The sequence below is a fragment of the Hyaena hyaena genome, unplaced genomic scaffold (genome assembly GCF_003009895.1).
Source record: "Hyaena hyaena isolate Hyena2069 unplaced genomic scaffold, ASM300989v1 scaffold_63, whole genome shotgun sequence".
NCBI lineage: Eukaryota > Metazoa > Chordata > Mammalia > Carnivora > Hyaenidae > Hyaena > Hyaena hyaena.
The window spans coordinates 453002-466448 of record NW_024080695.1 but is presented as its reverse complement, the minus strand read 5'-3'; the positions used below and the strand labels follow the sequence as shown (position 1 = coordinate 466448).

General features: G+C 62.8%; 1 protein-coding gene across 2 annotated transcripts in view; it reads left to right on the top strand.

Moving 5' to 3' along the window:
- ZFYVE28 (zinc finger FYVE-type containing 28) overlaps positions 1-13217 on the top strand; it is a 112291-nt gene extending 99074 nt beyond the window's left edge. For both annotated transcript variants that reach the window (XM_039232154.1, XM_039232155.1), the window contains 5 exons: positions 7035-7168; positions 8811-8927; positions 9964-10068; positions 12156-12259; positions 12780-13217. In XM_039232154.1, the coding sequence (XP_039088085.1) occupies positions 7035-7168; positions 8811-8927; positions 9964-10068; positions 12156-12259; positions 12780-12911 (592 nt within the window). In that variant the 3' untranslated portion in view covers positions 12912-13217. The remainder of the gene's footprint in view (positions 1-7034; positions 7169-8810; positions 8928-9963; positions 10069-12155; positions 12260-12779) is intronic.
- Positions 13218-13447: the final 230 nt, after the last annotated feature.

The following is a 13447-nucleotide window of genomic DNA, read 5'->3' as shown; positions in this document are numbered from 1 at the left end:
ACGTTCCCGAGGCTGGACACGGGTGCAGCTGGGAGCCTTCCACGTCCTGTGAGGGATGGGGTGTGAACACACACTTGCGTGCGCCACGCAGAGACCGCTGCTGTTTATGTGGTCACAGGAGCCCACGTGCGTGGACTCTGGTGTCACCCTGACTCCAGCCACGCGCTGGGATGGCCCCCCTGCCTCGGGGGACTGCCCTCTCCTCCGGGGCTCGCCCAGAGTCCTGCCCCACCCCTGGCCGATGAGGCCCAAGTGCCTTCCTGGTGGTGTAGAGCAGGGGTGCAGGCCCCGGGCGGCCTTGCGCCCCCCAGAACTGCCGGGCGCTCAGGAAGCCACGGCAGTGGGCAGTGGGGAGGGCGCGGCTGGGGGCGTGAGTTGCACACACGGCAGGATGTGGGGAGCAGGCTGACTTCTGCCTGGTGAACTGCAGCGGCTCCTGAGTGATGGTCTCTCTTCCCCAGTGTCTCATTTTTAATCTTTTCATTACAATTAAAACATGACAGGATTCATTTTTATTTTTATTTAAAATTTTTTTTAATTTTTTTAATATTTATTTATTTCTAGGAGAGAGAGACAGCGTGAGCAGGGGAGGGTCAGAGAGAGAGGGAGACACAGACTGAAACAGGCTCCAGGCTCTGAGCTGGCAGTCAGCACAGAGCCCGACGTGGGGCTCGATCCCACGAACCGCGAGATCATGACCTAAGCGAAAGTCGGACGCTTAACCGACTGAGCCCCCCAGGCACCCCGAAAAAAAATTTTTTAATGTTTTATTTATTTCTGAGAGAGAGAGAGAGAGACAGTGTGAGCAGGGGAGGGTCAGAGGGAGAGGGAGACACAGAATCCGAAGCAGCTCCAGGCTCCCAGCTGTCAGCACAGAGCCCGACATGGGGCTCGAACCCACGAACCATGAGATCATGACCTGAGCTGAAGTCGGACTCTCAACCGACTGAGCCCCCCAGGCACCCCGACAGGATTCATTTTTTTTTTTTTTAATGTTTTTTTTGTTTATTTCTAGGAGAGAGAGAGACAGCGTGAGCAGGGGAGGGTCAGAGAGAGAGGGAGTCACAGACTGCGAAACAGGCTCCAGGCTCTGAGCTGGCAGTCAGCACAGAGCCCGACGCGGGGCTCGAACCCACGAACCGCGAGATCATGACCCAAGCGAAAGTCGGACGCTTAACCGACTGAGCCCCCCAGGCACCCCGACAGGATTCATTTTTAAAGGAATGCATGGGTAACAGGCAAATGAGTTATATCTTTTACATAATACATGGCTGTGGCTTGACATGGTCTGGAAAGGAGTTTGTTTGAAAACCACTGTGGAGTCAGGTCTGGCTGCTGTTGGGGTCACCGTCAGGTGGAGCTGCCACACGGGACCTCAGACGAGTGAAAACAGAAGCCTGCTTGGAGCAGAAAGAATGTGTGAGGTCGCCGCTCATCAGTGGACCCCCGGCCCTGTGGCTCTCCTGTCGCTCTGTCCCTGCTCAGCACTTGGGAGGAGTGGTCAGCCTCCGGCGCCTCTGTCTGTGTAGCTGCTGTCCTGGGGGTGGGGGGCATGCCAGCCCTGAGTGTGCAATCACGCGTGCACACTCACGCTGTGCACACACATCCCACGTACATGCAAGACACACTGATGTTCTTGCTCTCACACACGCACACTCTCGTGCACATTCACACGCACATATACACACGTGCACGCAGACCCACCCGGGAGAGTTCCCGTGGCTCTGTCCCCCTAGCTTGGTTGGGGGCCCGAGTCCCTGCCATGGGGCTGTGGGCGCCCAGGATGCTGAGTGGGAGCAAGGCTGCCCTGGGCCCAGGCGCTCGCGGCAGAAGCGGTACCCGCCGGGCTCAAGGTGCCAGGCAGCCGGCACCCCTCTGCCTTCCGCACCCACTCCCAGCCCCGCCTCGCCGCGCAGACCGCAGGTACCAGGCAGGACCCCCTCCCCGCCCTCGGCCGCTGCAAATCTGTGGAACGAACGCAGCAAACACACCCCTCCTGACCAGGCAGTTTCCCTAGAGGTTTAAACGCTGATTGTGAGCTTAGCCTCCCTTAAATGATCCGAGCCATAATTATATGTGTCATGTGACCGCCTCTTTTGAATGCTTGGCAAGCGCGAGCGGGCGTCGTCGGGAGGAGCCGGCCGTGTCCTCAGCGCCAGGACGGCCCCACCTCTCGCGGCCACATGTGCACGCGCACCAGCGCCCTCGGACGTGATGGGTCTTGCCCTCGCTGGGCCATCCGTGGCTGTTCTACTGTCCCTTCTGTGCCTAAGGGAGCAGTTTCTGGGCCCGGCAGGTGAGCGATGGAGCCGGGATTGCGTTGCTGGCTCTGTGTCTGGACTGGCTTCCTGGGGCAGCAGGGGCGACCTGCCACATGCGGGGTGGGGGGGGGGGGTGGCTCCCGACAACAGAAACGCCCCATGTCACAGTCCTGGAGGCCAGAAGTCCAAAGTCCAGGGCCACGGTCCCTCGGGAGGCCCAGGGGAGGGTCCGTCCCGCCTGCCTGGCCCCTGGGGCCCAGCTGCTCCTGGGCTTATGGCCGCGTCCTCTGTGTCCTCCGTCCACGTACAGCCTCCCGTCTGGGTGTCCCCCTCCTGCTCTTAGACGGGCCCTTGGCGTCGGGCTCAGAGCCTGCCTGCAAAGTCCAGGCTGAGCTCCTCTCGGGGCCCTGGGCTTACTTACATCTGCAAGGATCCTCTTCCAAATACGGCCCCAGTCACGGTTCTGGGGGGTTGACACGGACACTTCTTTCGGGGGGCTCTCCCGTTCTTCCCAGGGGAGTTGTTCCCCCGAGGGGTGAGGAGGCCCTGCTGGGTACGCTTTGCTGCTGAGCCCCATGCAGCATTGCAGCTGCGGAGAAAGCGTGTGTTCCCAGAGAGCCCCCTTCCGGTTCACTTCCACCTCTAATGAGTTCACACCCTTTGTTCCGCAGACACTGACGGGGGGGGGGGGGGGGGGGGGGGGGGGGGGGGGGCTGTCTTCGATGCTGGGGCAGCAGTGAGCACAAGTGGCTGCTGGGCCAACCTTGCATTCTCCCAGCCTCGGCACACGCAGGCTATGTCAGGATGCTTCGTGTCCCAGGGGGCACGTTGCAGGGTGGGGGCAGCCACAGAGCTGGGCGGGGTGGGCGGGGCCTGCCTGTGGTCAAGGAAAACCCGTGGGATAGAACACACCAAATAGAGGCATCTGGGGGCATCCAGAGAAGGAGCATTCTGGGCCCACTGACAGCCGTGCAGAGGCCCCGTGGCCGTGGCGTGTTTGGCTTGTCTGTGACAGTGGACCAAGTCTGAGGAGCATGAGTGCATGGAGGGTGTGTGGGGGGGGGCAGGGGCGGGACAGAGAGGGCCCAGCCTAGGTCCGGCCCTGTAAGTCTTGCTCTATAAGGCTTTTTGCTTTTACTTGGACTAATTGGGCAGGAGGGTGGAAGTTTCAACAGAGGAGAGACATGTTCCGACTTCTGTTTGAAAAGATTCTTTGTCCTGGGCCTTTGGGAATCTTGGTAGGAGCCGTGGCTTGGGGTGGCCCCTAGCACAGTCAGGGGAGTTCGCGCCTGGCAAGTCGTGGCAGGTGCTGGGCTCCTCTGAGGGCTAAGCTGATGCCCCTCCGTGAGTCTGCCAGGGACTGCCCGGCGGGCATGCTGAGCGAGGCAGGGCTCTGAACACAGCCCCAAGCCGACCGGGCCGCACCAGCCCTTGTCAGCCTGCTGCCTGGGCAGCGAAGGGGAAGGGGCGGACCCTGCAGACGGTGGTGTGTGCGGAGACAGGGTGTGTGTCCTGTAGATGCGACTGTCCCTCTGCGTCCAGCCTGGATGGTGTCCCCCAAGGGTCCAGTGCCTACCCTTGGCCAGCAGTCTAGCAACTGCCCATGCCAGAGCAGCAGCCATCCACAGGGGTGGCCCCTGGACAGTGCCCAGACAGTGGCCATCGCTGTGGCCCCTGGGGACTGAGCAGACCCAGACCAGACCCAGGCTCAGGTCCCAGGTGACATTCTTCCTGCAGCGGTCTGGTCTTGTGCTCCCTCAGCCCCTCGAAGCCGATGTTCAGCCTAGGATCAGTGTCTTTGTGGAGTCCTTTCTCTCTCTCTCTCTCTCTCTCTCTCTCTCTCTCTCCACCAGCCCCCCTTCCCCGCTCGACCAGAGCCTCAGGGGGCTTCATGGCCTCAACTCTCGGTGGAGTCAGGGCCCTTCCCCTGGTTTCTGTGTGGCCCCCCCTTCCCCCCCCCGCATTGTCCAGGAGGGCCTCGGGGCATTGATCTGGGGGGCTGGGGCTGCAGGGCTGACCCCCAGGGGGCGCCCCTGAGCCACTTCTATCTCCACTTGGGGACAAGCTCCCACCACAGGCAGGGCTGGGGTGCCACCTGCCGCCCACAGGCGCTTCATCTCTCCTCGAAATTACATTTATTCTGATCACAAAAGTAATACTTGCTCCTAGAAGACATTTTGGAAAAGCATAGTTTATCCATAGTCCCACTACTCAAATATACGCGATATTAATGTTTTATTGCATTTCTCCATCTCTCACTATGTACATATGATCTCCCTAATTTTTAAAATGCTGCCTTTTCATTTAATATTTTAACATTTCTAGCATCTGTCCTTCTACAAAGTGGAAATTGTATGGATGTGACCTGATGATCTGTTGAGCCAGCCCACCGATGACAGACATTTAGCTTATGAACTATTTCCCGAATGTGAGTTCTCTAGATGATTGCAAGAAAATATTCCTTTATTTGTTTTAAGTGTCCACTGCAGTGGTTTTTAGTATATTCACAGTTTGGCAAACATTTTCATCACCCCGTAAAGAAACCCTGTGCCCGTTATCAGCCAATCAGTCACTCCTCGTCTCCCTGCCGCCCCCCTCCCCCCTCCCCCCGCAGCCCTCCTCTGCCTTCTGTGTCTGTAGATTTGCCTCCTCTAGATGCTTTGCATAAGTGGAATCACACCCTATGGGACCTTTGGTGATTGGCTTCTCTCAATCAGCCTAGTGTCTTCCAAGTTCATCCTTGCAGTGTGTGCAGAACTTCCTTCCTTCTAGGGCTGAATAGTGTCCCACCATGGGGATGGGCCACACTGTTCATCCCCCGTCTGTTGATGGGGCTGGAGACCGAGCTGCTGTGAACGCGGGTGTACGGTACTTGTGGGAGCCCCTGCTCCCAAATCTTTTGGGCAAAGCTGTCACCTGACACTGGGGACACGGAGTGGCAGTTGACGTTGTGAAGTCCCCTCCCCCCGTTCCTTACTCAGCCCCCAGGGCAGGGACAGCAGGAGGGGGCAGCCAGGCCCCCATGCTCAGGCTGAAGGTCCGGGGCCCATCTGGGGAACCCTGCGGCTCAGGGGGAGAGGGCTGGTGGCCAGCAGGAGGGCGCCGGCTCGGCACAGGAGTGCCCAGGCACACCCGCCCAGCCCGCCCTCACCTCTCCACAGCCCAGGGAAGCATTAAATACTCATAGCAAATATTCATTATGTTAGAGTGTGCCAGTAATGCGCACACTCGTGCACCCACCCTTGACTGAAGGAAGGGAGCCCGTGCAGCCCAGCCTCCCTCTGTACCAGGCAGGGGGCTGGGGGTGGATGGGCAATGACCTGAATTCTCAGGTATGTCACATCTTTGCACTTCTTAATGGCCTTCCCTCATGGGACGTACCCCCACGTAAGACCTAGGGTGGTCCTGCGTGTTTCTGCGCCACGTGAGGGCCACACACAGCATGTGAGGGGCTGTGACCAGCTCCCCTCTGCCTCTGTTGACTCTGCCACTGCACGACTAGGTCACAGTCGATCCGCACCATCGCTGAGCAACCAGTGCCACAGTGAAGATTCTGCCACATCTGCAGATCACAGGGGCAAAGTTCCACATGCATGTCGGTGGCGGCCCCCAGGGCGGGAGCTTGGGCAGCTGGTGCCAAGTTCTCTCTCTGAAGCTGTGGCCCCAGCTCATGCCACCCCCAGCCGCACGAGGCTGCCTTTGTTCTACCTGCACCACGTGGCCTTCAGTGCCTCCCTGTGAAACGGGGCAGACAACCAAGGACCAGGCCGCTGGCATGGAAAGCAGACCCACTCCGACCCGAAAGGAGAAGGAGGTAGTGCAGGCAGCCATTGGCAATGTTCAAAAGGCTTGCGTCTTTGAAGCCACAGGGAGAGCATCAATTAAAACGTCAAGGGGAAAGTTGAAAGGGAAACTAGAGAAACTTTGCCAGATTGTAGGACAGGACAGAGAAGAAAGGAGATGAGTTGTGCAAGAATTGGAGGCACCTGGAGGGGGGCAGACTCCCCCCCCCCCCGCCTTGGAGAGGAGCAGGGGCAGGCGTGGTGGGAACAGAATCCTGTCTTAGCAGTGAAGCCCCACACGCGGAGGCTTAAAGCAGCGGAAATTCATCCTTCACAGTTGGGAGGCCAGAAGGCCGAAGTCTGGCGGAGCCACCCCCTCCAGAGGCTCCCGTGGAGGGTGCTTCCCGCCTCTTCCAGCTCCTGGGGGCTGCGGGCGTCCCTCTGCACCCTGGCCATGCAGCCTCTGCTCTCCCCTGTCTGCCTGCGTCTCCTCTCATAAGGACACTTGTCACTGGGTTAGGGCCACCCAATAATCCGAGATGACTTTCTTCTCTCCAGGCCTGTACCTTGATCTCAGCTGCAAAGACCCTTTATCCAAACTAGTTGCATTTGCTCATGGTGTAAGTAGGCGAGTTGTAGGAGGAAGTCAGAGATGATGTCAATCCGAGAACGGGAACGGGAGAAAGGGCATGTGAGTCCACACCAGGCGGTCTACACCAGCAGAGAGGAAGGAGTTGAGAGTGGCTATAGCAAAGTGAGGGCGGCAGACAGGGCAGGGCCAGGTCAGGAGCCCTGCTGTGCCAGCTGGCTCGTCAGATGCTACCTGTGACCTTGACGACTCTCTGAAGCTACCTGTACCTCCCGGCAGCTTGGCTTCCGTGCAGCGAGAGGCTTCAGGGCAGAGAGTTTGGTTCTCGCTCCTGGCTTCCAGGCTCCAGGGGCCCATGGCGTGCTGGTGCCCACCACACCCCGTATCTCCTTCTCTGTGCAGCGGCCCCGCAGCCGGTTCTGGCTCCTCAGACAAGGCCCGGCTGGAGGCGGCCCCCTTGGCCACTAGAGAGAAGATCCGGTCCAGGTTCCACGGCAGCCACGACCTGATCCACCGCCTGTTCGTCTGCATTTCAGGTGCGGCTGGGCCCGTGGTGAGGCGGGGCCTTGGGTGGGCGGGGCCTGGCTGAGGGTGGGCGGGGCCTTGGGCGGGCAGGGCCTGGCTGAGGTGGGCTGCACGGCTGGGTCGGGCCTCGGGTGTGGGCGGGGCATGACTGGGGTGGGCGGGGCCTGGCTGAGGGTGGGCCTTGGTGTGGGCGGGGCCTTGGTGTGGGCGGGGCCTAGCTGGGGTGAGCTGCGGGGGACCCTGCTGGGCAGGGTGCGGGGGTGCCCGGCCACAGGAGCACCCCCTCCCTACCATCTGGGGGTCTCCCCACAGTGCCATTCCATCATCCCCAAGCTCAGGAGGGAGGAAGGCTTCTCACTAGGGCCCCATCCGTGATTGGGGAGCCCACCCGGCTCCCATGGGGACCTCGGCCACCCACACAGGGAGGGAGGGTCTGTTTAGTTTGTGTACATCCTGCCTAGTTTTGTCTCCTCTGGGGATGGCTCCACAGCTGGGAGGAGAGGAGGGAGATGCCCGTTTTGTCTCCCCGGGGGAGTTCAGAGGGCCGTGAGCAAAAAGACGTCTTTTTAATGCTCCTCTTTAGTTTCGTGTGTTTAAAATAACCAACACATCCATGTGGTCCAAAAATATAAAAGTGCACGCTGAACGTCCCCCCCCACCTCCCGGTCGGGGCTCCTGAGTGCACTTCCCACCCCCTCCCTCCGGGTTCAGGGGTGCCTCCAGAGCGGGCTTCCCCGCAGCCTGCGCCACCAGGCCTGCTTAGCAGGAGTGCAGCCTGGGGGCTGGGGGTCCCTGCAGGATCTGGGCCATGACGGGGGTGTCCCGTACTGCCCAGAGCCCCCCAGGCACTGCCGAGCCAGTCCTCGTGGCACCAGGAGGACCCGGGTGACTCCGAGCTTGGCTTCACACGGCTGCCGGACGACCACACAGCTTTGTTTCGAGGTTTAGGGATATGGAGGCTGGCAGGTCGCCGATGCACAAAGCCTCCTCCGGAAGCGCTGCCTGCATCCCTGGGGCGGGTCCCTGGGCTCCCCGTCCTGGCGTGGTGCCCGCAGCTTTCCCCTCACGTTGCCATAAGTAGCAGCGGCTCTGCACCGAAGAGCTAACAGGGCCTCACTTTTCACTGAGAAATGGGCCTCACTGGGGGAAGGGGAGTCTTCCCTCGGGGAGGGAGAGCCCCACGCAGGGAGGAGGAGGGCTCTGCCATGGGGGGGGGGGGGGAAGCAGGGAAGGGCAGGGGGTCCGGCAGAGGGCAGGGCCCATCTGGGCTCCCGGCCACACGGAGCCCCTCTCGGAGCCCTGCCGTCAGGGGCACCTGGGGCAGCATCTGCCGGGGAAGGGGGCACGACTGGATGCACACGTGGCCGTGTCAGCGAAGGTGCTGCTGTGGGCCGTGGGCACAGTTCAGGGCCCTGGGGCCATCCCTCAGTGAGATGGTGACCACTCAGGAGTGGTGGCCGTGACCGCAAGGATAGAACGCGCGAGTGAGAATGAGCAGGGGCCCGTGGGGGGCTGTCTGTGTAGGCACCCCTCCACCGGCCTCCCCGTGACTCCTGAGCCGGGCGGCCTCTCTTGCCCCCACAAACCTGAGGCCGCAGCCAGCGGCGTGGAGCCCCCGGAGCGCCTCAGCCTGACGGCCTCCCGCTCTCCCAGGTGTGGCTGACCAGCTGCAGACCAACTATGCCAGTGACCTGAGGAGTATTCTTAAGACCCTTTTTGAGGTCATGGCCACCAAGCCAGAAGCAGACGACAAGGAGAAGTTAAAGAAGGGTGAGTGCCGCCCAGGGCATGTCCCCCACCCCAGGGATCCGCATCTCCTCACCCAGCTTCTGCACAACATGCCATATTCCAAACAGGAAGCACCCAGCACTGCCAGGCTCTCCTCTAGGGGGCATAGGGGCACAGGCCCCGGAAGTGCCGAGAGGCCACCTGCCCCATCGCTGGCAGCTTTGCAGGTGGCTCACAGCCCCACATGCACCAGCCTGTGCCCGCAGCACCTCCTGATCTCCCCCTGCATACGCTCCTGCAAGGTCACCCAGCTTCTTGGGGCCACCAGGCTGGGAGGGACGGTGCCCTTCCTCTTAAAGATGAGACCCAGACATGGCATAGAGTCACTTCTAGCAAATTCTGTCTTCCAAAGCAGTCCAGGGTCAGCCCAGAGTCGAGGAGACATAGGCCCCACCTCTCCACAGGGGAAGTGGCTGTTTATATCCTGGGGCCACATGGGACCTGCCTCACATATTTACACGTGCTCAATGCATCACGATGTAGACACACACCCTCACACGCACACACCTCATTACAGGGCGTCTGGGCACACCGGGCAGCCCCCCCCCCAACCCCTCCGTGGCCCCTCCTTGCTAGTGGGGAGCAGGAGCAGAGTCAGTCCTGTGTGCCCACCCAGCTCTGCCCCCCAGTAGTGCCATGCCGGGCTGCATGACCCCTGTTTGCCGGGGAATCCTGGGCAGGGTCGCCTTCTGAAGCATCACGTTCCGAAAAGATGGACAACATGGACCGCTTCTGCAAGCAAGGACAGTGGGCTCCTCGGCGCATGCCCAGGCCTGGTCCCCTGCCTGCCTCAGGGTTCACGGCCCAGGGTGACCTCTCCACAGGCACCGTGCGGGGGCCCTGGGGCTGGGGGAGGCCGCATGCCACCGGGCACTGAAGGTCCCTGCCGGGGCTGTGGTGACCCCACGCACTGTGGGGCTGCAGCTGAGGGGGAGCTGACCCCTGCCGGGGCTGTGGAGGCGGCAGTACCGGGCACAGGTGTCTGTGCATCAAACCCACCCCTCCCTTTGTCTTCCAGTCACCCAGAGCCTGCGGAGTGCGGCCTTAGAGGACTGTGCCCTGTGCCAGGAGACCCTGTCATCCTCTGAACTGGCAGCCAAAACCCGAGATGGAGACTTGGAAGGTGCGTGTGGAGTCTGGACCGGGGCCCAAGGTGCTGCGTGCTGGGCAGAGAGCAAGGACCCTGTCTGGACTGTCCCCCTGTCTGCCCTGGATACAGATCCACGAAGGCATCGCTTCCCCAACTGGGGGTCCCTCCCCTGAGGCCCTCTGGGCACGTAGCTCCCATGGGAAGGCTGCTCCCCACGCGAGCATCCCCTCCTCAGCCCCCGGGGTGGGCACACAGGCCCCCGGCTGGAGGCGGCTGGACTCAGGGCACAGGCACACACCTGTCCCCGCCTGCATTCCCCTGCTCCCCAGGAAGGGCCTCGAGGCGCAGCTTCCGGCACACTCTTCACAGGAGGCTGCGGGCTGCGCTCTGGTTATGTGGGAACCCTGAGCCCTTGCTACCCTGTTAGCTTGGAGGTCAGGCCTGCTGGGGGCCGGGCAGGGAGGGGGCGTCCAGAGTAGGTGGGGGCGCTGGCAGCACGTCTGTGGGGAGGGGCCGGGGACCTGGGAAGGGCGCGGAGGTGGATGGTGGCAAGCCTGACCAGGTGTCACGTGTGCGTGGAGCTGAGAAGGAGTTGAAAATTGGCCCCATTATGGGCCAGAGGCCACAGCCCTCCTGGTGTGCCAGGCTGGCTGGGCTGGCCCTGCCCGTCCCCGGCTCAGGGCCTCCCTGGGGGTGACAGAGGCTGTGGGGATGGGGTGCCTGGAGCAGGCACAAGCTCCCATCTCTTTCTAGAACACCAGACACAATGGTACAAAGCACCTGTAGCAGGAACTTGGAGCCCCTCTCCTCAGGAGGAGCGGAGGTGCTGAGCTGTGAGGTCTGGCTTGCCCAGTGTGCGGACAGGGCCGCACCCTCCCTGCTGGCTGGTGACCCAGACCCCCTCCTGGAAGGAGCACCTGCTGCCAGGGCCTGGACGCTGGTCCGAGGAGCGGGCAGCAGGCCCAGGAAGTCTTTGGGAAGTCACGGCCCTCCCCAGGAGAGGGTCTGTCCGAGCTGGTGGCCCTGGCCTCGCACGGCCCTCGGGGGCTAGCACTGCCTCTCGGGGTTTCCGTGGGGCCAGCCTGGGCCTTTTACACAGGGAGGGGTGGCAAGGAGAAATGACCTCCCTGCACTGAGGTGAGCTCACAGGGCCCAGAGTGGAAGCCGGGAGAGGTGGGTGGGAGGTAGTTTGGGGCCTGTGCGGCCCGGGGGGGCAGGGCAGGCCGGGAGGGAGGCCGGGAGGGAGGCCAGGCGACCCCAGGCCCTCCTTGGACAGCAGCCTTGCCGAGCTCTGTTTGGAGGTGCTGAGGGTGGGGCCAGGGGAGCAGGCCAGTGCCCACCTGGGCGTTGGGGATCGTGTGAGGCCGGACAGACCACCTCTGAGCACACCGTGGTCTGAGGGAGGGATCCCAGATGTCCTTCCCCTTGGCTGTTGGTGCTGGCCTGGTGTCTGAATGGGAGGAAAGCGCCTGTCTCGCTGTGTGGGAGCTCCCTTCTCCCCACGCTGACCTGTCTCCCACATCCCTGAGCAAACCTCCATGAGAGGCTTCCATCAGAGAGCATCTCTAGAAGTGAGACAGGATGGGCCCCACATCCGTGTGGAAGGAGGCCCCGGGCCCCAGCCTGGCCTGCACATGTGTCAGGGAGGGGGCGGGCGTCTGCCTGGGCTTCCGGGACCATCCGGACCCCAGAACTGCTCTGGAGCCAGGGGTGGGCAAGGCCAGGGTCCCCAGGGCCCCCACAGAGCGTGCCCAGAGTTGAGCTGGGGGCTGATTTCTTCATTTCTCAGCCGCCACCTCTGCCCAAGGGCCCTGCCAGGCTGGGTGCTGACAGAGAGAGGCTCCGGAGAGGGTCACTCCGAGGAACACCCCCTGCCCGTGTCCTCAACCCAGGTGGCCTGGCCCGTAGCTGGGGTCTGGCAAACAGGCACTGGCAACGGCTGCAAAGGCCCTGTCCGATTGATGCCTGCAATTTGCTGAGACTTAACCAGCACCTGGAGTCCAGGGGAGGGCCGGAGGGGAGGAGGGGGCCGCTGGGGCCCCCCACTTCAGCCCACCAGCTGCCACTGTCACCACTTCGTGGCTCCCACTGGCTGACGCGTACCCCACTTCTCATCCCAGATCCTCCAGAGTGGGTCCCAGATGAGGCCTGCGGCTTCTGTACCGCGTGCAAAGCGCCCTTCACCGTCATCCGCCGGAAGCACCACTGCCGAAGCTGCGGGAAGGTAAGGGGCGTGGCGGCCAGAGGTTGTGCCCGCAGCCCCAGGGACGGTGGCCAGGGTCATCCCCAGGGGCCAGCCACGGGATCTGGGAGTCAGGACTGACACCCCAGGGCACTGGTGAGGCCTTTGGGGTCCCCGTCCCTGAGCCCTGGGCCCTGCTCTGACTTGGCCCAGGGTGAGGGCTCTAGGCACTCGGCCCACAGGGTCCCGGGGGTGCGGCGTCCAGCCCCCCGCCGCTTCAGAGCTGGGGACAGGGAGGGAAAGAGGGTCTGGACAGGAGCCTGCAGCTCAGAGTAGGGCTGGGAGCCTCCCTCCGTGAGCCTGGCCTCCGGAGGCCATGACCCACCCCAGGCTTCTCCGAAGGCCCTGACCGCCCGCAGAGCCTCGCCCCCTGACCCCCTGCCCTGTCGCGGAGGGGAGGCGTGGGAACCGCTGGGGTCGGGAGGGGTGAGACAAGGGGGGCAGGCTGGCTTGCTGGGCACCCAGGCTCACCGGGCCCTCCTGCCCGCCCCTCAAATTCCAGATCTTCTGCTCCCGCTGCTCCTCCCACTCTGCGCCGCTGCCCCGCTACGGGCAGGTGAAGCCGGTGCGCGTGTGCACGCACTGCTACATGTTCCACGTCACACCCTTCTACAGCGACAGGGCGGGCATGTGAGGCGCTCCCCACACCTGCCGGGGCCCAGGGTCCCCGAGGGAGGGGCGCCGCTGGCTGCAGGAGGGTCTCCACTGCATTTCATCAAGCTGCCGCCACCACTGCAGGAGGCTGCAGGACGCCCAGGCTTCCAGAACGTCCCGCCCCTCCGTCCCTCCACCCCGGCCTCCCCACCGGCAGGGACCCCAGCCAGCTGCAGGGGCCCACGGGAGGTCGGCCCCAGGCCGTGAGGACACCCCGGGCTGCCGGGTAGCTGCCTGGGCAGGGGTGGGCTCTCCTTCCGCCTGCCCCCTGCCGCCCCAGCCCTCCACCCCCTGCCCCCTGCCCCTGGCCGGGGCCTGCTGAGCTGCTCAGCCATACTAGAAGGCCTACTCAGAGCCGGCTCTTGACCAACCAGGTGGCACTGCACCCGGGGCTAAACCCTGGGCTGACGGTGGACGCGTCCGGGAGAACGGCAGCCTCGGCACCCCCACAGGGCTTCCCCACGCGCTGCCCACTCTTTCTCTCTGCCCCGAGCGCGCAGCGCCCACCTCATTCTC